This window comes from Carassius gibelio, chromosome B21 (genome assembly GCF_023724105.1).
Source record: "Carassius gibelio isolate Cgi1373 ecotype wild population from Czech Republic chromosome B21, carGib1.2-hapl.c, whole genome shotgun sequence".
Classification (NCBI taxonomy): domain Eukaryota; kingdom Metazoa; phylum Chordata; class Actinopteri; order Cypriniformes; family Cyprinidae; genus Carassius; species Carassius gibelio.
In genome coordinates, this window is record NC_068416.1 from 9,731,013 (window position 1) to 9,758,187 (window position 27,175).

General features: G+C 37.0%; 1 protein-coding gene across 1 annotated transcript in view; it reads left to right on the top strand.

The window, feature by feature from the left end:
- Positions 1–27,175, top strand: part of chm (CHM Rab escort protein) — a 53,412-nt gene that overhangs the window by 12,544 nt on the left and 13,693 nt on the right. Inside the window, exons 4-10 of the mRNA XM_052588466.1 lie at positions 54–184; positions 1,479–1,818; positions 2,695–2,811; positions 3,384–3,504; positions 6,989–7,211; positions 21,340–21,417; positions 26,810–26,914. Coding sequence (XP_052444426.1) covers positions 54–184; positions 1,479–1,818; positions 2,695–2,811; positions 3,384–3,504; positions 6,989–7,211; positions 21,340–21,417; positions 26,810–26,914 — 1,115 coding nt within the window. The remainder of the gene's footprint in view (positions 1–53; positions 185–1,478; positions 1,819–2,694; positions 2,812–3,383; positions 3,505–6,988; positions 7,212–21,339; positions 21,418–26,809; positions 26,915–27,175) is intronic.

Genomic DNA, 27,175 nt, shown 5'->3' on the forward strand with positions numbered 1-27,175 from the left:
CCTTGTGGTTTTGCAGTCAACGGTTGATTTTGGTTTGTAACGTGTGTTCTCAGAATCAGCAGGAGGTACAGATCACAGAGTCGGAGCAAGTATGGAGGAGCTTGATTGATGAGGGAGAGGATGTGGTGCCTCTCAGCTCTGTGGATTCCTCTATTTCCAACTTAGAAGTTTTCTGTTATGCCAGGTTGGCTTTCATTTTATTTACAATTAAAATGGTCTAAATGAGTCCTTAACAAATGATGGAAGACAGATCTTATGTGTTTTGTCTCTTGAGTGCACATTTGCTTTGCTTTTTATTAAATTGTAAAATATTATGTTAGGGTATTGTGCATTGTTTCAGAATAATAAACATGCTAGATAACAAACTAACTGAACTGACTATTAGGATAATTTAAATGTTACTTCTATTTTACGGTAAAAGGCTCTAAAAAGACAGATCATGAATAATATATACCATATTTTTCGGACTATAAGTCGCACCTAAGTCGCATCAGTCCAAAAATATGTCATGATGAGGAAAAAAACATAAATAAGTCGCACTGGACTATAAGTTGCATTCATTTAGAACCAAGAGAAAACATTACCGTCTCCAGCCGCGAGAGGGCGGAAGAGAGCGCCCTCTCGCAGCTGACGACGGTAATGTTTTCTCTTGGTTCATGTCAAATTAATTTTGATAAATAAGTCCCACCTGACTATAAGTCGCAGGACCAGCCAAACTATGAAAAAAAGTGCGACTTATAGTCCGGAAAATACGGTAATAAATAAAGTAATTCATTAATAAATAATAATAAACGATACACAATGTTGCACTTCTATGCAATTCCTGATAAAATCCAAACAATTTTGACAGGTCTAATTTATTTTAATTGTATTTTTTTATCTAGCATTGTGAATTATATTTCGATAACAATAATGATGAAGGTGAACCTTAGCAAATTAGAAACTAACTGTACTGCGTATTTTATAAAGCTAAAACTTTGCTTGTATGAAGTTCTTTATATTCCAGGTATTTTTAGGAAATCTAACCATTTAATTTGTGGCTTTAATAAAGACTTGTTGTCATGAGATTATTCAAATATACATTAAATACTGAAGAACATGTTATTATGAATGTAATCTAGTGCATTAATTTAGCAAATCCAGCTAAGGACACTGAATTTCTTTACTGAGGTAAATGTAACATTATGTGACATGATTTTTTTATTGTCTTTTTTTTTCTGCAGTTTCTTTCGACATACCTTACATGTTTATTTATGCTTATTTGGTGCTGTAAATAAAGAGGAAGACATGATCGGTCACGTGCTGCTTAAACTAAAGTGATCTGTCACACAACATTGAAGGGCGTCAAATGCGCAAATGCTCCGTTACCTTTCCTTTCTATATTCACATGCCGGATCCGTTACCCCGTTTTGTTCCGGGACCTCGCATTTTACAAATTAAGCACTGGTCAAAAGGTATTTATTATTTGTCCTTTATAGTGAGGAAGAAGAGAAAGAAGAGGAAGCGAAGGGCCTTTTAACAAGCTGTCAGCCCATGAATGCTGAGACTGTGTCAGAAGAGACCGCCGGGGACTCTACAGTTACAGGTGACGACGCTACAGCAGCCGATGCTACGACGCAGAACGAGGAGCACGAATTCTCTGAGCCTAAGGAGGAGCAGCATACATCTGATATTTCAGAGCCCAGCCAATCACAGGAAGAGAAAGATTCGCAGCCAATCAGCAGCCCTGCAGATCCACCTGTAGAGGTGGAAAAGAAGATAACATATCAAAAGTTGGTAAAAGAGGGACGCAGATTCAACATAGACCTTGTCTCCAAGGTTTGTATTGTTTAAACAAATATGATCCTTAAAAATATTAGATAATAAAAAGAAAATAACAGGAAACCAAGAACTGCTTTATTTAATAAAAATCAACTGAAAATAATTACTGAAATTTGAAAACACTCAAAATGATCATGTAATCTCAATTTAATTAGAGATTAATTTTAGCAGTGGAAACTTATGTAGCTATAACTTGTTAATACAGTAAATGCTATCATGCTTATTGATAACACAATTATTTGATTAGCATAACAATTGCTAAATGAGTAATACAATATAGACCAAAATAATCTTGAAACTAGCATAGCAAAACCTCAAACTACTAAATCACTCACTTAACATTAATCTTGCACAGTATATTTATTTATTTGTAACACTTTGTTTTAATATGTGTAACACTCTAAATTAGAGTTTCTCTAAAGTAAACTGTTCAAATTCAAAACACTTCAGAGAACTTGAAATAAGTCAGTTTAATGAAGAAAAATAAAGTTATAAATACTTGAACAAGTATATTTAATATAAAAATGTAGGTTTGCCTTACTCAAACCAATTGATTATTGTGAGAAATAGGGTTTATCATGTACTGTTTTATTGTTGTCTTTTTAAGAATAATAATAAATCCACCATTTTTAAGTATTCGTTTTGCTTAAAGGAAGGGAAAAATATCTGATCATGTAAATGTGTGGTGTAATTGATAATATTGGTGTTGTCACAAGTTTATTAATCAGTAGGAAAATTCCCTCACCATGGCATCCCTACCTTAAGACAATTAAAACACCATCACGTAGTGATCACAGTCTGGCATCTAACTTTAAATGAACTTAGAGGGCAATGAAATGCAATTTATAGTCTTCTCTTTGACCCTCTTCAAAGTTGATGTATTCACGTGGTGCACTGGTGGATCTGCTCATCAAATCTAATGTGAGCCGTTACGCAGAGTTCAAGAACATCGGACGTATCCTCACCTGCAGAAATGGAAAAGTGGAACAGGTATGGAGCTGATCTTTTTCAATAAATCCTATTAACAGTATCAAATAAATGCAAAAATGATCGAAAGGAAAAATGATATTTAACAAAAAAAAAACTGACATTTTAGCCATTAAATAAATAAAATAATGCAACCATTTTTCCAAACTGCTTGTTCTATGTAGGGTTGCACTAATTCTTTATTTTATTTTATTTTATTGTATTTCATCTCTTCCTCATGACTGCATTATGTTTTAGGTCTAATATGAAGCAACCTGATTCAAATTATTAGAGCAGTTCAGCTAAGATAAAATGATTAAATTGATTTGCTGCTTGATTTATCCTTTCCTACCTGATAAGAGCATTGACGCAAAAGGTGTTTCTCATTTCACTAAAAATATTAAATGCAGCATTGTAATGCAAAATCCATCTGTGTGAGTAATTCAGGGCTAAAGGTAAGCCGTTTTTCTCACAGTTGTACGTCCTCCTCTGAAGTGAGTGTGTGTGATATGTGTATTTGTGAATGCACTGATGCATATATACACATACATGTCACTACTTTAACCTGCTCTGTCCTGTTTCTTCCTCCCCTGAAGGTCCCGTGTTCACGGGCAGATGTGTTTGCCAGTAAGCAGCTGACTGTGGTGGAGAAACGCATGCTGATGAAGTTTCTTACCTTCTGTCTGGACTTTGAGCAGCACCCAGAGGAGTACAAGGGTATGACCTCTTGTGTTTGTTTCCCTGCAGCTTTCTGATTCACATGAAACATCAGAGATCTATCACAGACATTTACTGTAGATTTCAGTTCAGATAAGACATCTCTGTGAACTAGAGATTTTAGTTCTTAAAGTCGACATGAAATCAGAATGTAACTTTTTTTTTTACTTTCTTAACTAATGTTTTTTTTTGTCTTATTATGCACAACCAATAAGCAGTGCATGCTATTTAAAGCTGTAGTATATAACTTTTTTGATTTAAAAATGAGCCAAAATCAATATTTGAGCAAGTTCATAACCAGTCAGTGTTACTATTGCCTTACTGTAGCCCAATTCACAGCAGTTCGCTTATAATAATGTTTTCTAATTTGATTGGTACGGTTAGGTTTTTGCAGGAAATTCAGGAATTCTGCCGCATCATTACGTCATGTCTGTAGTGGTTAAACTGATCTTATTTGTTCCATGATCGGTACGAACTAAGCCCCACAGTTTGGCATGCTTGTAATCCACGGATTAATTGCAAAATGTAACCATAATGGAGTATGAGTTTATCATTTGTTTGTATTTACAAATGCAAGAAAATGTAAAACAATTATAGAGAGAAAAAGCGAAAGAGAACTTGATTTGTTACTTGCGCACTGTTCTCTACATGCACAGCCACACACATGCGTGTCAGATGGCGCGCAAAAACCGAACTGAATCCTCTGAACAGACACATACACATAAAATTATGATCTCAACAATCATTTAGGTAAACTGCGTCAGTTATGTTTCAAGTGAATAAAAAATCTGAGAAAGAAATCAGTTGTGATGTGTATCATCATATCGGATCTGTACATCAATCTTAAATGGACAGCGGCCTATAAATACTGCTGCTGTCATTAATGATCATCAAACAACAAATCATCTGTGATAAAAATCTCAATTTAATTTATACAGTGTACTAGTGGTCAGCCGATTTATCGCCAATATCAATATATATTTGGCTTTTTCAAATATCTGCATCGTCTGATACGTTTTTCTGCTTGGCAGATGTGTTTGAGGTGGGACTTTTATTTTGTCGGCGCTGAGAATGGCAGCTCCTGAGCACACAGTGTTCACATTGTCCCTCTTGTTTACTGTCGTTGTTAACCGTTCTGTCTTATATGAATAGAAGTCTCTCTAATAATCCGATAGAATGGTTAAACAAAGGCTCATTCTAATAGAGGTTAAAGGGGTTGTTGGATGCTAAATTCACTTTTACAAGTAGTTTGAACTGAAATGTGTGTTGGAAGTGTGTGTACACAACTACCCTATAATAATAAAAATCCACCCAGTGCAGGGTTGTAATTTTTTGAGCGGTCACACTGGCATGACCACCGCATTGCATTTGAGAAACATGAAAAGAAATGAAAGCGAAACTAAACTGCGCTATGCTTCAGCTGTGCAGCACAGACTGTTTATCAGCTTAGACCGCAACACAAACAAAACTTGTCCCAGCCCAGGGTTTTGTCCACATAAAATATCAAATCAAGAAACCAGATTTTTTTTTCTTTAATTTTTTTTTTGTGTGTATGCACTAAGAAAAGTCACAAACTTTTCTTCAATTTGCTACTAAATCACAGTTGGTCGGTTCCATATGCTTAAAGAATAATGCTACATTTAATAAGAGTGGAATATATAATTCTTCTGTATATAAAACGTCGATTTCACACCTTTTTACTGTTACAAAAGTACATTTTGTATGCATCTTAACTAAAGCTTGGTGCTTTACTGTCAAATCTGTGTAAACAAAAGAAAAATAAACAAGAAATGAACATGAAATATTATTAGTAACTGCACTTACTAATGCAAAACAATAGTAATTTTATGATTAAATTATCTTTATTTTGAATACCCTCACACACCACCCCCAAAGCTACCAAATCTGCTCCTGGCGCCACCATCTGTAGAACTCAAGTAACAGCATTTCTAAAAGTATGAGACAACAACAAACCAAAAAACATAGGCCTACCATTAAAGGCTTAGTTCTCCACGATCCTCTTCAATAATATCCTCTGCTTCTCAATCAGGCTCAAACTGATAAGCGATATTAACGACAGCATTGTTTACAATACAAACGGAGTAAATGCCACTGAGGTGAGGGGCGGGATGTTTAGAAGAGCACTAGAGGTGGTTTAGCCAATCACAGCACATACTAGGCTAGCTAACCAATCAGAGCCCATCGCCTATTTCTGAGGGAGGGGCTTCATAGAGAAGGGACAGAGTGGTGTGGAATAAAGTTAATTATATGATAATGTGTTTTTCTAAAAACAAAGCATTAACACATTTTAGACTGCCCCCCATACATACAATTAACCCTAGAAAAAAAAAGTAAACCACCCCTTTAAGATCCTAAAGAATCATATCACCCTGTAAAAAATGGGTTTTCCGATGAACCCTTTAATTTGAGAATAAAGTATAACAATAATAATAATTTGCACCGTTTGATGTGATATGATAATAAATCACCATTGGTAGTGCAATTTTTTGTAATGCTTTTTTTCTTAGTTGGTCAGAACAAACTTGGCAGAGTTGTTACTTGTTCAGGAGACAATATCTGGTAAAAAATCTTATTTGGGTCATATATTCCAAGATGTAGGCTACAATCTGTGATTGCGAATCACAACATGTGTGACTGCCACACATTCTCCTTAAAACATTAGATTCATCCGGGCTGTAGCCGTGTCGCCGCACAACCCATGCAAGGAAGATAATTCTGCAAACAGCTGCAATTGGAGGTTTTTAAACCGAGATGGCGACAGAGGCAAAACCTACAGACTTCAGCTTTAAAGAAAAAACATTTCAAATAATTATATTATATAATAATATTAACCAATAATAACATCCACGCTCCAGTCAGATGGCAGTGCATTAAATCAAGCCCCATTAAATGAATAATTATAGGTTATAGATAATATACAGTCTCAGAAAAGTGAATTAGAAATCTATGGAAAAACAAAATTGAAAATCCCCTTTGATATATATATATATTTTTTTTTTTTTAAACGAAGAAAACATAATTCAAGCAAATAGGCTGTGATGAGTGTTCCAATCTGTGTCAGTGGTATTTTAAGTATTAGAACATGTGTGGACATTTGTAACTTGAAAGTGTGAGGCCTCTAGTATCATTCTCTTCCAGTTATTTTCCATTGATATTCCAAACTAATTCTTCTAGTTATTTACCTAATCCAAAAATTAAATCAGAAGTTTCACACACTCTGAGAAAATAGCTTACTTCCTCATTGCAAAATAAGGTGGATATTGCGCATTGATTTGATTGCCGTTTCTTGTTGTCTTGTATAGCCTCAAAGCACTGACACGAGGTAAATTGCAGTTTTTATGTTATTACAATGTTTTTCAACATGCAATAATAATGCAATGAAAGAGCCTTTTATTCATTAGTGACAGTGGGAGGTCACATTATACTTTTGCACTCTAAACATTTTAAATTGTCCTTATTGTAGACTATATCGAGAAACCATTCAGAGACTTCCTGAAGAACAAGAAGCTCACTGAGAACCTGCAAGACTTCATCCTGCACTCGATCGCTATGGTGACGCAGCAGACCCTTACGGAGGAAGGACTAAAGGCCACGCAGCACTTCCTGCGATGCTTGGGACGCTACGGAAACACTCCCTTTCTGTTCCCTCTGTATGGCCTGGGAGAAATCCCACAATGCTTTTGCAGGTAAACTTTCCGTAATACTGTTACAGAATAGAGCAAATATTTAAGCAAATGCATATGTAAAATAACATGATAATCCAACATTAAACATATATATCAAATCATAAACATAAAGTGTATATATATATATATATATATATATATATATATATATATATATATATATATATATATATATATATATATATATATCTCATATAAATCAAAACTGCTTAATGTTACATGAAATTAAATGTCAACCCAGGAACTGGTATAGGATGCTATTTGGGGTGTTGATGGAAGTGATCTACTCCGATCTGGAAGTAATCTTTTCTCTTTTAATTTCATTTTCATGTAATTTTCTCTTTTTTGATCCACAATCTTGGATCTGGGCGTCTTGAAACAAGCCCTTCACAAGCTTCCGTTCAAGATGCTCATGCAGAAGCACATCTTTGGGTGCATCCTTCCCCAAGATTGATTTGCAACGATTGACTTGAAGGATGCATGCTATCCTCTGCAACACAAGACATTCCTGCAGTCCACGTTTGAGGGACGAGCATACCAGTACAAGGTCCTGCCCTTCGGGCTGTCTCTGTCACCCCGTGTCTTCACGAACATTGCAGAGGCAGCACTCGTTCCCCTGAGAGAGGGCTTTTGCGTTCTTAACTACCTCAATGAATGGCTCATACTAGCTCAGTCTCAGGATCAGTTGTGTGAACACAGGGACTTGGTGTTATCACACCTCGACCAGTTGGGCCTTCGGGTCACCTGGGAAAAGAGCAAACTCTTCTTGACGCAGAGGATCTCTTTTCTCTGTGCTTAGTTGGATTCAGTCGAACAGACAGCATACCTCACTCAAGAATGTGCTCATTCAGTGTTGAACTGACTGAATATGTTAGAGAGCAGGACAGGGGCTACTTCATATGAAACCACTTCCACACTGGCTTCATGACCGAGTCCTGAAGTGGGTGTGGCAACATGGCACTCACAAACCTTCACCCTGTGGTCTGACCATGCGTTTCTCCAGGCAGGAGTGCCCCTAGAACAGGTCTCTAGGCATGCTTTGGATCACATGGATGCCCGCACCACCGGCTAGGGGGCCATGTTTGATGAGCTTTCAGTCTTGGGGGTTTGGACGGGCCCCCAACTGCACTGGCACATCAATTGCCTAGAGTTGTTGGCAGTACGCTTCGCCTTGATCCATCTCAAATAGCACTTACAAGGCAAACACGTACTATTCCGCACAGATAACACTGCAGCTGTTGCGCACATCAACCGACAAGGTGGTCTATGCTGCTGTCGCAACTCTCCAGACACTGTGCAAGATCAGGGAGGACGAGGAGCAGGTCCTGCTTGTGGTGCCTTATTGGCCCACTCGGACCTGGTTACCACAACTGATGCTCTTCCTGACATGCCCTCCTTGGCAGATTCCTCTGAGGAAGCATTTACTGCAGGGATGGGAAACTTTGATTTTTTCATTTTTTTCCTTCATACCGAGTGGCCAGATTAGTAATCCACGTTAGGGCTGAACGATATTGGAAAAAAATGATTCAATATTTTTTTTTTGAAAAAAGATTGCGATGTTTTTTTTTTGTGCGACATATATTGCGATATGAAATCTAATAAAAAAATTTTCTTATAAACAAAAATGGGGTGAGCACACTTACATTCTCATTTTAAATTATTTAAACATCGACACCATCGTGCCAATTGATTTATATGCGCAAGGGAGAGGGAGGAAGACAGCGCTCGTGTTGTTTGAAGATGGTGAGCGTGCGGCCGTCTCTCTCTCTCTCTCTCTCTCTCCCTCTCTCTCTCTCTCTCTCTCTCACGCTCTCTCTCTCACGCGTGCTCTCTCTCTCTCTTTCTTGCACGTGCTCTCTCTCTCATGCTCTCTCCCGCGAATCACATTCGTCAAGGGTCGGGGAGCAGCTGGCCCATACAGTTAATGAATAACCCCTCTTTCACACCGCAAGCGCTAGCGGTGCGCGAGCAGCGCATATTTTTTTCGCCGTCCATGTTAATCAATGGGTGCATTCACACCAGGACCACGAGCAGCGCGTGAGCGTCAAGCAGGAACGTCGCGTGTACAGCAGTGCAGCGGGGGTTTCGGCGTCCGTTCTATTTTTGCTGTGCTGCTCATGCTCAATTAAAGTGAAAGCACACTTTTGATGGACAAAATAAATGTGATTTAACACAAAACGTGCTCAAAATGCACAGAATAAGCATGTCAAGAGTTTTAACAACAATACCAATGTCTAGTGTTTTAACAATTATGCCAGAACAGAAAATTAAGTATAACAAATATGTATTTACCCATTTAAACCTTTTAATTAATCGTTTTGGGTGAAGGTATGGTGTATTGTTATAAAAACAAATGTTGAAAGAATTTTCTTTGCAGCCGCTGCTGTGATGCTGTACTTATACGCTTCAAGTGTGAATACTCGCGAGAGTCTGCTGCTGCAGTGACGATGTAGTAGCGCGGACGCGCTGCTCGCGCACCGCTATCGCTTGCGGTGTGAAAGAGGGTTAATGGATCCACTATGACAGCCTACATCGCACATCCTGCGTTGTGACTATCGTGGATTCGTACATCGCGATATCGATGCTTAAACGACACTTCGTGCAGCCCTAATCCACGTCCATACACCTTTTACAGCGTCTTACTCAATTTCCTTTTTTACTGGATGAAATTAAAGTATAACTAATATAATTAGATTTGAATGATTTTAAAACGTATGCAGTTATGCTAATTCAGAAGGAAAACTTTGTTGTCAGTGGACAGAAATATTACCCCTACAAATATAATATACAGAGGTCCTTTATTTTATAAGCGGCCTACAGAACATTCTCAAAACAACTTAAGAGGACAGTTGAAAGGGGCTTATCAAAAAAATTTTTTTCCAAATGATACCATAAAATAACCTGGTACCTGCAGGATTTTTTTTTAACCCTTTCTAAGATCTGCACTTCACATTTCAGCCTTTTAAAAACATATATAAATTATTGTATCAATTTAAACAATAATTATTAATAATTATTTTAAATAACAAAAATATTTTAGTGTCTTAACCCTCTGAGGTCTAAAGCGGTTTGGGAGACTGAAGAAGTTTTGTCATGGCCTGACATTTGTGCTTTTTTCAGTTGCTTATAAACATCTAAATGGCTAAAGTGTAATATCACTGTAATCAGCACAAATTTGACTATTATAATATGAGAGCAGCATGTATGATTGTCTTTTTGAGAAACAATGTTTATGCATGGTTAGTGAAAAACTAAAAAATGTAAATCACTTGAATAAGGCAATAAAACACATACAGAACATTGTTTCCCGGGACTTTTGATAACTGGAGCCTTGTAGCCTAGAATTTTTCTTCCTAAATTATGTGAAAATCATCTTGTTTACTTACTCAAAGAAAACAATATATTGATTAAAATTTTCTATGATACTTTTTGTGTAGAAAGGGTCTAGGCGAGAGGGCATGAACTATCAGGATTATATTGTGATTTACACCTGAGAAGACAAAGACATAATAAGATGCCTAATGAGCCGTTTAGTCAGATATGTGACTGAGAGGGAAGAGTTACAAGAAAAAATTTAAGGACAAAATAAATCTCTATAATTTTAAGTTTGTAGTTTATTTAGAATATATTTATTTATCCCACAAAATAATTAAATATTCACTTGCGAGTGCAGATAAACAGTTTATTAGGAACAATCAAAGCTGACTTTCAAAGCTGAATTTTTTGCATCATTACTCCAGTCACACAATCCTTCAGAAATCCTTTTAACAATCTGACTTTCTACAAAAAAAATACATTTATTGTTATTATTATTGTTATTAGCATTCTTATTATTAATGTTGAAAAGAGCTGAGAATATTTTTTTCAGGATTTTTGGGGATAAATTGAAAGAACAGCACTGTTTGTTACATTTGTTACATTTACATTTATTTGTTACATTTTTATTATTTACATCAAGCTTTTGAATGGTATAGTGTATATTGTTATTGAAACTTCATAATATTTCACTTGATTATACATTTAGTCAGGAATTATCGTTTGGCAAAAGTCTAACTAGTAAAATGTTTACACGTTAAGTATATACATAAATAAAAAAAAGACTTACTCCTGTTTATCTCATGTAATACACATGTAATCTCTGCTGAATAATGCGCTTCATTAATTTTTTTTCTGAGGTAATCCTCAACCCATCTTCTTGGAGTGAATTAAGTCTTATTTCTCTCACAGCTAAGCAAACAGTAAAATCAAAAAAAAAAAAACTTGAGGAACAGTCTCGCTGCTTTGTTTTCTATATGGGCGTTTACAAGCTGCGAGCTTCAAGTGAAACATTATATTCTGAATAGCACATTCAGCGCGTGGGCGTGGTCACATTAAAAGATAATGAAGGGAGACGAGAAAAACGGACCTCACTTTGTTTTCATCTGGACTACTTAATCACAGAATATTTGTTTTTGGTAGTTTAGTTTAAAAGGGGACATGTCAAGCTTTCTATAGATATATCTCTCATGTCTCTTCGTTGAGTATTCACAGAGTTACAGTTCATTTTAATGGCAAGTTTCTAAATGAAGATCACCACAGACCAAGGCTGCAGACAGCACACCTTGTTTATCTTTATTTTATAAATGCACAAAGTTTTGTTGTTTTTATGTCTGTATACAAATAAAAGTAGACCCTTTACAGATTCAGTTGATCTAATGCTCTTATCTGTACGATCAACACTGAAACTGTAATTTAAGTTCTTTTCGGGGTTATCACGAGAAAATGCCTCATAGCACGTATACACGGGGATCGACTCCAGAGGGTTAATTGTTTAGATTTTTATAATGCATCAGCCTTTTGTCGATCTGCTGGTTCACATTAAAAAAATATGTGGCAAAAATAGCAAATGGGCTTATTGAAAAAGCAAATTCGTTCTCTGTCAGCAGGTTTCACTTTCGGAGCGGCAGAAATATAGTGGTTTATTATTCAGATCACTGAACGGCCGCATCACCGGCTCGGCTCCTCAGCGAAAACCCGAGTATGCGTTGCATCTGCTGCCTATTTATACTCATGCTGCGATCAGCAGCAGCTGGATGCAGTCATCGCATGCCAATGTGGATTGGCTTGTTTACTCAAAGTAGATTGGTCTCTCTAGTGAGATTCCCAATTCGTTGGTCATCGACGTGACGTCTCCGTTCCCTCTTTCAGGGAATGATGGTTACAATATGTAACTGAGACGTTATTTCTTTTGACATATTGCATGTTCAGATATCATACAGCTAAATATTCTGGGTGCCATGAAAGTTCTGTGAAAATAATAAAAAATCCTGGCAGTGACTTTCTTATTATTATTATTATTAAAGCTTTTGGTTAGAGAGTTAATGGCACAACAACAAAACATGGCTGTTTAAGTCTGAGAGTCAAAAATTGCTAATAAGATTCAACTCTAGGTTTTTTACAAGTCACTTTTAGCTCACATCCTCCCAGCTCTGAGGGAGAAGGGAGAAGCAGGCCGTTAGGAGGAGGGTCAGAGCTCTGCAGGACCGTTAGTGTTTGCTCTTAGCACATTGAATCTGTTGGGAGCAGTGCTGTGAAACGGTGGCACTTAGAGACGAGCAGTCTTCAGCCGTGAACCGCTGAGAGGAATCATCATCACAGAAACCATGAGCTGGCGTCAGGCCAAGTTACAGAGAGCATCTCCCCAAAGACAAGCAGAGCAATGGAGTGTTTATCTAAAATGCACATATGACTCCAAGCTCTGCTGTGAGCTTTGCTCTTAGAAAAAGTTATTTTTACGTACACAATATGTCAATAAGCTTGTATAGCCGATGTGCTAAAATAGATCAGGCCAATAATATCAGAGCAATTGCCAAATGTTGCTTTCAATGTAAATGCGTCAGATAGACATCAATATTTCATTTTAATTTGCGCTTGTTTTTGCTCTTATGTAATCATGTTCTGTGATACGATTATATCATAATTCCACATAAAGGCAACTTAACCCTCCACCTCCCAATTTAAGCTTGACACGTCTCATCCGAGAGACCTGCAAATTTTAATGTGCCTCCTCGTCTGTGAGGCAGAGGCATTAGCATTTTTGATTTCCGTAGTTTTCCACTAATCACCCTTGCTGACATTCAGATAAGCACACTAGCGCACTGAGGCATGAACCCACCTGCAAGCTGTCCATCATTTGTGGAGGGAAACGCAAGAAACAGTTGTCACTGCTGACTTTATTTTTCTCCATGACTTCATTTTGAAATTGTGCAGTATTTATATTAAAGGGGGGGGGGGGGGGTGAAATGCTCATTTTCACTCAATATCCTGTTAATCTTGAGTACCTATAGAGTAGTACTGCATCCTTCATAACTCCAAAAAGTCTTTAGTTTTATTATATTTATAAGAGAAAGATAGTCTGTACCGATTTTTCCCGGAAAACACGAGCTGCTAGAGGCGTGACGTGTGGACGGAGCTAAAGAATCACGAGCGCCAGTAGGCTTTTGCGCTGAGAGCTGGAAGCTGTGACATTACCGTGAGGAAAAAAAAATCATCCAAAACAAACCATGGCTAACAGTCAGATTCAGCCATATATTTATGATCCAGAATCAGATCCAGAGGCTGAAATTTAACAAGAGCAACATCAGCAACGACGTCTCTATGTGGTATGTATTAAAACTGTATATATTTGCTTAGCGGTTTTGGAAAATGACTAAGTTCCACTTTGTCGTCTTTTTTTTTTTTTTTTTTAAGGTGTACATGTGGAAAGTGCAGTTTGATGACAACATCGCATGTTGTTTACTTGATGTGCTTACGCGCCGATAGCTAAGTTAACAACACAGAGATATTTTAAGCAGTTTTACTCACCGCCTGCGGTTCCAACACACGATCGTGACCCTTTTTCGTTGGGACTGCATTATCCTTAAGAAATAAACGATACGCAAATCCGGCGTCAAACTGGACCTTGTTTGTAAAACAAGCATCTTCGAAATGCAGGGAACAAACAAAAACGCTTGCACAACTCCGTTGATGCTCTGTAAAAATAAACTCCATCCACTGGTCCCTTAATGCTGTTTTTTTTTTTTTTTTTGGTAATCTGTGCAGGGTTGTCCTGCCCTGGCAACCAAAAATACACTTCTTTTGTGACATTTCGGTCTTTCGCTCTGATCAGTGAATGTCTCTGCTCTACGGGAGTGCGCGCTCATCCGGGAGAAGTGCCCTTAGGACCCATATAAGGAAATTCCGCTCCATCTAACGTCACACAGAGCCATACTCGAAAAAAAACTTTCCGAAACTTGTGACAAACCAAACGTACAACTTAATTTTTGAAACTTTGTCCATGTTTAGCATGGGAATCCAACTCTTTAACAGTGTAAAAAACTCAGTATGCATAAAATAGCATTTCACCCCCTCTTTAAAACGTCAGTGATGGTTTACAATATGGATGTTGTAAAATGCATCCCAAATAAAAAAGGAAGAAGAGTTCATTCCTAACCCTAAGGTTGTGGGTTTGAGTCTCGGGCCAGCACCGCGACTGAGGTGCCATTGAGCAAGGCACTGAACCCCCAACTGCTCCCCGGATGCCAGGTGTGTGTTCACGGTGTGTTCACTGCTGTTTGTGTGCACTAAAAATGGGTTAAAATGCAGAGCACGAATTCTGAGTATGGGTCAACATACTTGGCTGTATGTCACTTCACTATTGTCATTGTTAAACTGCATGTCCACAGTTAAAACACACCTTATAAATGTGATGCAGATACATATTGCTTTTTATTTTTGGTATCTTGGTCACAAAATAAGCTCTATGGCATTTAATTAAATCGAGGAAAGTAAAGAAAGACAGGAAGGACAATTTTTTCTCTTCTGTGTCAGTCGTTGACGTGCTTTAACAAGATTAGCATGACGCATCAAAGACAAATGGAAAAGAGCAGCTTGGAATTAATCAAAATATCTCAATATGTGTTCTACAAAGTCAGTCAGTCAAACAGGTTTGGAACCACATGAGGTTGAATAAATAATTACAAAATCAGCATTTTTGCATGAACAACTTTGCAATGAAGTAGGCTGAAAAAAATTTGGTGTCCACTTGTCACTCAATTGTTTGTGTTAATTCTGAAGTAGAAAGACTGAAGTTGTGGTTTCTTGTAAAACATACTCCAGTAATCTTTAAGATCTATAACATTCATTTAGAAAATAGATTTTTATATTTTTATTTTATGGCAAAAAAGATTTATCAATATGTTTAATATATTTGAAAGGGGTCATATGATGCTACATGTAATGTATGTTGGCAGTGTGTGTACACAACCACCCTAAAGTGATAAAAATTCAACCTGTGAATTATTATTATTTTTTTTTATTGTTATTTATTTTATTTTTTTTATCTGCTTAAATCTTTACCCCTTTCTCAATTTGAGCCGATCTCAGATGCTTGTCTGTGTGACGTCACAAAAACAGGCCCCTCCCACAATAGTTTGATTGACCGTAATGTTTCAGCACAGACTGGAATGATGGTTTACCTTAGACCCGCCCTGAGTGGGCTGTCATAAGCCCACCGTCGTTTCACTGCCACAGCAGATGTAGACAAGACGCAGTGGATTACTTTTGTTTTTGAAGAGAATGCGCACCTGATTTACATAATGTTTGCACAAATCATTCATGACCCAGCTTGACCTACAGAAGAAGTGGGTGAACTTTATATATATATATATATATGAATCTTTGCAAATCGCCTTTCCTAATTATGTGTTAATTAGCCATTTTCACGGTGAATGCGGCTAAAGTAAACGGAAGAGAGGGGCGGGGTCCTCAGAGCTCATTAACATTTAAAGGGAAATGCTACAAAACTGCGTGCTTTGAAAAGAGCTGTTTTAAACTGTTAAGGTGTTTTTACACGACCATTGAGAAAGTTTAACCAAATTTTGTTACAGACTTTTCATTAAGACTCTATATAATCATATCAACTTGTGGGAAAATTGCCATCCTATGACCCCTTATATTTTATACCACCTGTGCCATTTGCCAATGTGAGTTACACAGGTACAGAATACCAGAGCAGACAGTGAGTCTACTAGAGAATTAAAAGACTTAAAGCACTACAGAGAGATGTGACAGAAGGAAAAAAGAGATCAAAGAGAGGAAAGAGACGGACCTCAGTAGGGACAAATGCAAGGGATTGAGAGACAAAAGTCAGAAGGAGCGAGCAAGCGAGGGAGGCGGGTTCATTCATCACACTGATACCTGCTTGCAGGTGATAGATGGATAGATGGAGGTGCAAGCTCAATAATGCGCACTCTCTCAGTTATTCACAGATCAGCGAGCAGCTCTGCTAATATAGTGATGAAATGCTTTACCGTCTTCCCCCGCATTATCCCTCAAGTTTTGACAGCAGAGACTTTTTAATTTCTAAATAACCTTTGGCACTTTGACTGCCATCTTTCGTCTTCTGCACTCCGTTCCGGTTCCCCCATCTCGGTCATCGGGATGGTTTTTGGAGCCGGCGTGATCCATTCAGCCCGGTAAACACATTTGGCCATGACAGGTTATGATTTGCACCTGCGATCACGGCACTCCAATCAGACAACAGTCAAACAGAAACAGATTGAGAGGATGGGGAAATGCATTAATTAGAGCCGATGATTGTCTTTGCAGCATTCCCTCATATGTCGCGTTTCCTCTCTGTCATTCGTTTTCCTCCCCCTTTACCGTGTGTTCTCGGGGAGCAATAAACATTTAATTTATTCAGATCCAAACAGGATTTAATTTTCGCACAGAAAGGCCTGCCAGCCAGCATGGCGCTTTGTTTTCTTTTAATTATTGGCCAACCATTAGCCCCCCACTCAGCTTCCAGCACCCTAGATTACAAGCGAATTTGCAGGCAATGAACCTGACAGGTAAGTGGTCTTTGCTGCGTGCGGTAATTTTGTTTGTTTAGCATCTCCTGCAAGGTAAGGGGATTTATTGTCAACGCACACAGAACGCTAATAAAACCTTCTCTTTTTTTCGGGGGCCTCCCATGGGCGCCCTGTTTTTTTCTCCTCCGAACCTGGTTTGGCTTTTGAGTAGGAGCAGCATGTCCAAAAGTGGCATCAGGTTTTTTGTTGTTGTTGTTGTGTTGATTTAATCAAGTGAGTCAAGCTTTTCCTCCTTTTGTTTAATAGACTGAGATCTAACAGGTCACAAGGGATGCATTCAAGATTTTTTAGATTAATGGCTTCAATTCCGGCCCATTATTGACTATCTGCTGGGAAATTGTGCTGAATGTTTTGCTCTTTTGTTTAAAGAGGGTGAGCTGTAATTTTTGGGTTCTCATCAAACAAGCATAAATAGTCAAAATGCCCTTTTAATTATTAATTTATTAAATTTTTCAAAACTGTATATATCAATTTATTTTTGTTTAATATTTATTAATTTATTATAAGTTCATCATATATAGACAAACAGGGTGTGCTTAAGCTATCAACACACGAAGAGTTATAATCATTTATGTTTTAATCCAACACATCCCATTAAACATTCTCAGTGCTGTGGGAACAGTAAGTGAACTTTACCTTGTTGCCATTACTAGGATGATCCACAATATATATATATATTTTTTTGATGAGTTTTGCAAATAGTTTGTCTTGAGCGGTTAAACAGCTCACTGCTCTTTAGAAAAATCCTCCAGGTCCCGCACATGCTTTGGTTTTCCAGCATATTCTTCATATGCAAACCAGATCCTTTACAACAATTTTGAGATCAATTTTTCTAATGCACAACACACAGTTGGAAAACATAGAATTATCTCATTGTTTCTGCCTATTTTAAGATTTAGACATAGTACAGGGTTCATACAAGGTGCTTGAAGTACATCAATTTTGCTTTTTGAAATTTAATCCTGGAAAACTCATGAAAACCCATATTTATGAGTGCTTGAAAAGTTCTTCAATTTTTGAAAGGCAGTATATATGAAATTAGTTTGAATAAGGTAATATTACTAAAATAAGCAATAACTTTGCCATAGTATTCTTTCAAGTGCTAAAGTTGCCACAGTTAATGCATGCTTTGCATGTGCTGCACTTTATTTGTACCAATTTGTTTTGTTTATGTATTAGAATTTCAAAGATAATAACTATATTGTTTGATAAGAGAGATCTTTAGTCCTTGGAAGGAAAAAAAAGTCCTGAAAGACTTGGAATTTAATTTTGCTTTATTATTAGGAATGCTGTTTTTGCTTATTTACAGTCTAATCAACCTGAAGGAGTGAGTTTGTGTGTGTGCATTTGTGCATAGTCATAGTCAGTGTGCGCATTTGTGCATAGTCATAGTCAGTGTGCGCATTTGTGCATAGTCAGTGTAAGAAAACATTGACTGAATGGTTCTTTGTGGAACCAAAAATGGTTCTTCCATGGTATATCTATGAAGAACCTTTTGAGCAACTTAATTTTTAAGAGTGCTGTCTTTTAAAGATATCTGTATATTAATCTTATTTATTTGTTCTATGCTTAGTTATACTACATTTCGATTTTTTAAAGATATGACTTCTTTTATTCAGGGATCAAAAAGTGAAAGTAAAAACCTTTACATTCTTACAAAAAAAAATTCAGTTTCAAATAAATTCTGTTCTTTTGAACTTTCAATTCCTCAAAGATTCCTGGAAAAAATTAATCACAGTTTCCACAAAAATATTAAGCACTGATTGTATCTTGTGGGTCAAATCAGCATTTTAGATTTGATTTCTGAAGGATTGTGTGACACTAAAACTACAATCTTACTGTTTTTGCTGTATTTTTAACCAAATAATTGGTGAGCATAAGAGACTACTTATAATATTCTTAAAATCTTTTAGACTTTTGAACAGTAGTGAACATTTGAACAGTAGTTTAATACTAAATTAATATTAATTTGTTTAATATTTCCACACGAATTGAAGCTTATAGTACCAAGTAGCTTTAAGAATGTCCGTTTTTCCAATTTACCTCAATATCCTTTTTATACGTAGATCAATATCTGTAACACAAAGTAGAGCATCTTAACTCACAAAGTGAAATTCGTTATGGATTGCAGCCTTCAGCTATCTCAACCTGTTATCTCTGAAAACGCTAGGATATCATCCCATTGCGTTTCCTGCGGCATGAAAAAAGCTGCCATCCTTACAAGGCTCTGTTCAATTTATTTGAAGCTCTGCCGTGATGTTGCCATTAGAGCCCGAAGCTTGTTTGTGCTTCTTGTTACATTACTTTTTAATTACAGAAATAACTAGTTGGAGGCAGTTGTTTTGTGGGGATGTCGGTGGGGTGAAGGGGGGGCAGGGTGTTAGGTGACGAGAAAGAGGGAGTTGTCGAAGATTTATTTTGGATGTGACCTTCTCCACACTCGCTGCAGCTGTAATCAGTGGAATTAATAGCATAATCAAATTATACACAAACTCATAAATCATCGGTGAGCGCGCTGTCATGGCGTTGGGCTATTAATGGCCTCCATTGTTTTGTTACCGTATTAAAAAATCACGTCCCCTGATTCCCGTCTTGATAGGAACTGAAATGCCATTTAGAAGCTATAAAGAGCAGGGGCTTGTGGGTGTACTGGATTTTCACAACTGTTAATTTAGCCGTGATGGCGAGTGATGTCGCCAGGGCGAGTGCTGGGGCCTGGAGAGGGAAAGGCAGTGCCCATGCACTCTGCCCGACTGCATCATTGCGGCCGACAGCGAGCAGTTAATTAGAGTAATATCAGCTTAAACGTCTGTCAGTTAGGGTTAATGACATCAAAGGGCTTCCCTGCTGCCTCTATGGGGTTCTGTGGAGGACAGGAGATGGGCTCAGATGATTGCTGGCAGATTTAGTCCCTTTTTTTTTATCTTTGCACTTTATTAAGATGCCATGTCTCTATATTAAACAGGATAGACAAGTCCAGAAGTTTTTTCCCTCTCCCCTGTTTCTTAAGCTTGGAGTGAACCGCAAAACTGTGTCTTTAGACATGTTTATGTGACCTAATACCTGACCTTTGGCCTTCTTGCCTGTGACATACAAGGTGGAAGGCTTGTACAGACAGGATTTATTGTGGCGTATATTTATGCCCTGTTAATGAAAGAATATGTTGATGAGGGTTATTTGTTTTGTGCTAAATATGTGTGCTCACCAAGGGCTGTATTTATTTACTTAAAATATGGTAAAAACAGTAATTTTGTAAAATATTATTTCAAAGATATATATTTTTCAGAATATTTTTTAAAATATAATTAGTTCCTGTTATCTATTCCAGTGTTGCTAATTATAATAAATGGTAATAATAGCATGATAAATTATAATTAGACAAATCAGCATATTATAATGATTTCTGAAGGATCTTGAGACTGAAGACTGAAGTAATGATGCTGAAAATTTTAGCTTTGCCATCCATTTTAAAATTAAATTCTAAATTAAAAATAAAATAATTGTAATATTTCAAATAATTCAATGTATTTTTGATTAAATAAATGTACCTTTGTGAGCATAAGATAATCTTTATAAAAAAAACTATATAAAAATATGATTGCTTAATAAATCAATCATGAAAAATAAATCGATCAATAATTTTAATTAAATTCCATTCAATCATTCGTTATAATTCAAACTAATTTTTACTAGGTGTAATCATCTGAACTGTCAATAACTTGCAGCCTCTAATTTCTTATCACCTTTGTAAAACTCCAAAAAAGGCAATATATTAGTCACCAATAGTTACTTTTACTGTTGTGTTATTCTTAATATTAATAATTCAACTATGTGCAATCACACAAAGTCAGCTATTATGTCACAGCTTCTCACTGTCTGTTTGGTCTCTCCATTCATCGTCTCTTGGACTGACATTGTCTCCAAGCTTAAGAATATTTGAATCACTTTGTCCTTGTTTATAGTTTAATTATGCTGCTATAGTTTATCATGACAAGATCGCGAGACTACATGACAAAAAGCTTTACTTGGGAAGTTAACACATTTTAAGATCTTGGTGACATTTTTGCCTTGTCAAATGAATTGGATTTGGTCCTTTTCGTGTGGACAAGGTGTGATCAGCCCTTTTAATGTCATGCCATCAGCTGCAATTACAGCTGTTTAGCGGGTCCATACAGACTGGATGTCATATAAATAAATGCAAGTGTATGTAAGGTGTTACTTTTTTTGTCTCCCTGCAGAATGTGTGCCGTATTTGGAGGAATTTATTGTCTGCGACACTCAGTGCAGTGCCTGGTTGTGGACAAGGCATCTAACAAGTAAGTAGTTCTCCACAGATTCAGTTCTTACACGTTAACAACACGCATTTCAACAAGAAAAACAACTCATAAGATACTGAAATTCAATTAGGATTCAATAGATTTACTTCCTCCTCTGGTTGATTCACACCACTTCAGCATCCCAAGGCTGATCAGAGCTCATTTGTGTATGGGGTACTCAAAAACAAGGCCAAGAGATGGCGCACACGAGTGAATGGGGGTGGATATTCGGAATATAGATATGAAATTAATTTTCAGGGAGACAGCGGTACCAGCCCCCCTTAAGCAGCCGAGCTCGGAAGACAAATCACAGACTCTGCCACTTGGGCCGGCGATGAGTGATGCCGCTTTTTCCTCGTGGCCTTACCTCCACTAATTGATTTTCATCTGAAGACAAAAAAGCCCTCTGTTGCTGCCTCTTAAAAAATGAGAGTTCATCTCCCGTCTCCCTTGATTAATCTGTGCTGATAATGTGCGTCAGGCCTCACCAGAAAGGCCTTTAATGAGTTTCAAAGGTGGATTGTTGTCATAAACTAGGTTAGATCTGGGGGTTTTTTCCCCTCTCTCTTTATTCCTTCCTCATTCTTTGGCCTTCTCTTTGGCAATATATTGAGTTTCTTTCATCTTGCTGGTGAATGACCCAGGGGGCTTGGATTCCTCTGGATGTAGCGCATGGACACTTACACATGTGATAGCATTAGCTTACTAGTGTAAAGGCTATGGCATATCATGCCGGTGTAGCAACGCTCGAATTAGATGTATTTTCCTGTCGTTTATCAAAAAATCATAAATTTCTCGTAAGCTATGAGCGGGCATGTCAAGCCAGTTATGGTTGCTTCTATGATTAATTGCAATCTCAGTATCAATTTTTAAAATTACAAAAAACCTTCTTATACTCAGCAGCAGCACATCTGTTACTGTTGCTGAATCTACCAGTCCACGGCATAATACGTAATTTTCCCTGGGTCCAAATTGAATTTTAATGGCGTATGTGGGGTAAAAACCGTGTAGTTTGATTCATAAACAAATGACTCTCATGAACCAGTTCTTTCTAGTGAATCAAAAACTGTGCGACCAGTGTAGTCTGAACAAATAACAATGTGTAATTTTTACATCATTATAATAACAGGTTTACATAAAATCAGTTCTTTTAAATTAGAGGTCAACTGATATATGTGACCCTGGACCACAGAACCAGTAACAAGGGTCAATTTATCGAAATTGAGATTAATAAATCATATGAAAGTTGAATAAATGAGCTTTCCATTGATATATGGTTTGTTAGCGTTGGCCAATATTTGACGGAGATACTGCTATTCAAACATCTGGAATCTGAGGGTGCAAAAAAATATATATATCAGCAATATACCCATGCTATTTATGACTGGTTTTGTGGTCCAGGGTCACATATCGGTTTTGCCGATTAATCGGCACCGATAGTTGAGTGCTAGAACTATAAAAAAAAATCCATGGCGATCGTTTTCAGGTTTTGTCCATTAATTGATCTGCTGAGAAGGTTGCGCTGTCAATATACAGTGTGACAGCGGCCTCTAGAAGCGGAAATCATTGACACCTCGTGTTAATGTACATAATGACTTCAACATAGGCTGTAAACCTGTGTATTGTGCATTTATTCAGCAAAACGTTTTTCTATGGTTTTAATAAAGTATGCTTCATTTATTGAATTATAAACTGCGCTTTCTTTTTCTGTTTGGTCTGTTTTTTTTTAAATCCCAAACTTCAAACTCATCTGTCACATTGTTCATTTACTGGGAAACTATAAGCTAACTTTGATGATTAATATAATAATTATATTTTTATTAATTTAAAAAGTATGGTTCTGTACTGTTTTTTAAAAAACAGTTAAGCACTATTTTAGTTTTCATTTGGTATCGTTTTTAAAAGCTGTCGATTGATTAATTGGTACTGGCCATTATGGTCCAACCTAGCTATTGGTAAAATCCACTATCGTTTGACCCTTTATTTTAAACTAAAACTAAAACATATAAAATCAAAACTTTTTAAATATCAGATTATATCGTGATTATATATTATAACCTGGTCAACTTTTTGAGAAATAAATTATATTTTATAGATTTTATAGAATGTATGTGTGTGTGTGTGTGTGTGTGTATACAGTGGGTATGTAAAGTATTCAAACCCCCTAAAATGCTGCACTCTTTGTTATATTGTAGCCATTTGCTAAAATCATTTAAGTTCCTTTTTTTCTCATTAATGTACACACAGTACCCCATATTGACAGAGAAACACAGAATTGTTGACATTTTTGTAGATTTATTAAAAAAGAAAAACTGAAATATCACATGGTCCTAAGTATTCAGACACTTTGCTGTGACACTCATATATTTAACTCAAGTGCTGTCCATTTCTTCTGATCATCCTTGAGATGGTTCTACACCTTCATTTGAGTCCAGCTGTGGCCGAAAGCCACACACCTGTCTATATAAGACCTTACAGCTCACAGTGCATGTCAGAGCAAAGAGAATCATGAGGTCAAAGGAACTGTCTGAAAAGCTCAGAGACAGAACTGTGGCAAGGCACAGATCTGGCCAGATCTAACAAAGAGTGAAAAATTTAAGGGGGTCTGAATATTTTCCATACCCAGTGTATGTGTATGTATATGTATATATGTGTATGTATATGTATATATATATATATATATATATATATATATGCGTGTGTGTGTGTGTGTGTTGCATATGACAGGTAGTTGACATATTAACATATTAAATGGTAACATTTATTCTTGAACCAAGCGGATAACTTTAATAATTTGTTTTCCCAACATACTTTTCAGATGTTTATTCACTCTTTTAGTAGGTCATCTGATGGAGGTCAGTTTTGATATGTGGCATCTGTCCCTGATGCTGTCCCTACTGTCAGTTCTACTTGAGCGGCCCAGCAAGAACTATTCCTCAAAACTTAACGTAGCATACGAAAAACAGCCAAGATGACCTTAATTGATAATTTACTGTACGTTCTTCCTGATCGCCACCGATGCCCTGAAATACAAGAACCCCAATATAACTGGAGCACTTAGAAGTTTCAAGGCGAATTCTTTCATCCATATTGGATTGGAGCCAGACTCAGCTGACCAGGGCGGAGAGAGGGGAGCTGGCAGAACTCCAAACCAAAGTGTCCATCAGACCCTGAGCTCAGTCTATAAAGCATCGCCTAGAATGTAGCGCGGACCATCCGTGCCCTCCACCAGTGGCGCCCCGTGTGGAGTCAGCCCTGTGCTCGAGGTTAGCGCCATACATCATCAATGGAAAAAGTTTCATGAAGGTGAAGAAAAAAGCTGGCAAGGTGTCTGGCAGGCTGAACAATGATTTTAATTTCCCTGGCATCATAAATTACCGCCCTATGTCTGCTCTTATTACAGACATAAAGCTGAAAAGGGTAGATTAATAATGCAGCAGAGGATAACAGACCCTCAAATCCCACCTGCCACTCCATGTGGAGGATGGTCCAGCGCTGTCCAGTTTGTTACCACCTCGACAGGCAACTCAATCACGTGTCCGAATTCATTTGTCCAAGTTAATTTAACACGTCAACAGAAATTAACTGATGATTTCTTCCGCCCAGTGATAAAATCCCTTTTTTTGGGTTCCACTGAAGAAAGCACACAACCCATATGCTAAATTGACTATCCAAGATGGACATATAATGCGCACAATATTTCAAAAACTATTTGTGAATAAACGTGTAAAAAATAAAAATAAATCCTTTTGAAGCCTGCAAAATGTGAAAAGCTTGCGAGTTAATGTGTACACCAATTCTTTAAGTGATTTAAAACAATGGCATACTATTTTATGCAATATTTACCAAGACAAATTAGCTTCTTGCTTGTAATATCTGTCATGGTGTCATTCAGCATATGATCTGTTTAGCCTACACAAAACCACATTTGCAGAGAAGTATATAAAATTCAAATGAGTTTGAACGCATGCATCGTTGGGTGCAAGGTTATCATGCTGATTGGTTCAGAGGCCACTGACGTGGTTTATGAAGGCGATTTATGAATGTTTATGATGATCTGCAAAGCCAACGCTGGCCTTGGTTGCAAGTGAAATGGAATCATTAGCACTATTTCAGTGTTTTATGCGCCCTGACAGAAGAAACTTATGTACTTGTAAAAAAAAATAAAGATATATATATATATATATATATATATATTAGGTTCACCTTCCATTAGGTTTAAATTCATTTTAATGCAAATTAAAAACCTAATTAATTATTTTAAGTTATAAGAAGGATTTTTGTATAATATAATTTTTGAAATTATACAATCGAAACTGAAATCACATAATTAACAATATCAATTTACAATACACTTTAAAACAAATGTTGGAGTTATTTGGAAATGTTTGTACATCATAGAATGAAATATTGACCTGAAATTGTTAATTGGCCAGAAATGCTTTTAGACATAGCCCTGGAGTCATTTACGTAAATAGGTAGATGGTTCGCTTGACTCAGAAGCAGCTTCCTGTGAGCAAAAGCGACCTGCTACGGATGCCCTCAGGTGTGTTAGGTTTGTGAAATGTGTCCCATATTGCTTTCTTTCACCCCATTGGCTGACGATTGATTGGAAGCCCTCCACTTCCTCTGCTAGTTCCTCCGAGTAAATAAATCTTCATTTACATAAACAGATCTGTCCTGCAGTCAGTCTGGGCATTGGGGGAGGATTATTCCGAGGCCTGACTTTTTTCGTCAGGGGGGGAGACGCTCTCTTGCCCCTTTATTGTGTTGTGAAAGTCCATTTCAAGGATGTCACCCCCAGCCCATTAGTTTGGATAATGAGCCCTATAAAGCACATTTATAACTCTTGACATAACAAGCCAACAGATTCTCCTCTGTTCCTCCTTTTTCTCTCTCACTCGCTCTTTTCCTTCTCCATTGCAGAGATTAAAGGAGAAAAGGTCAAACCTGTGCCCTAAGCCAGTGGTTGATGTCTGGTTTTGTTTTGGGACCCAAATTTTACGTTTTGATATTAAGTGGCAAACTGACATGCAATAAACATGCAAATAATTGCTTAAAATAATAAATTGCTTAAAATCTGATTTATTCCAACAATGCAAAATTATGACATTTTGGCTTACAAAAATGCCAAAGCACCACTTTATTCCTATAGTAATGCATATGCAATGTTAGGCCACTTCTCTTTATAAAAAGAGTTTTTAGAAGTAACCACCTGACCCATGAAGGATGTGACAGCTAATATATGATGCTCTAGTCTTTTAATATTTTATCTTCAAATCATAATCTGACCATCTCTTGACCCTTTTGTGATTTAAAGTAGGTTTTTTGGGTGAAGATGGGCTTGCAGTTTTCCTTGTCCTAATGCATCTTCTGTATTCATACGTCATAGAGTTAAAGCTGTGATTGATACACGTGGTCAGAAGATCAGCTGCAGTCATTTTGTGGTTGAAGATTCGTACATCAGAGATGAACAAAGACGGAGCACAGTTTACAGGTAAGCTCATAAAAGCCAACTAAAATTAAATTAGTATTCGTTACTGTAATTATTGACAAATGAAGATGAAGATGAAGATGTTATAATGAAGAGCTACAGCACTACAGTGTTGGCATTTCATTTGCACTTTCTTATATATTTAATACTATTAAATTAAAAACACTTTATACCTCCAATATAACTAAAATGATAACTTTTTAAATGTGTTTTTTTACATTAATTATAATTATAACATACATATGTTTTTCCTAACATGCATAA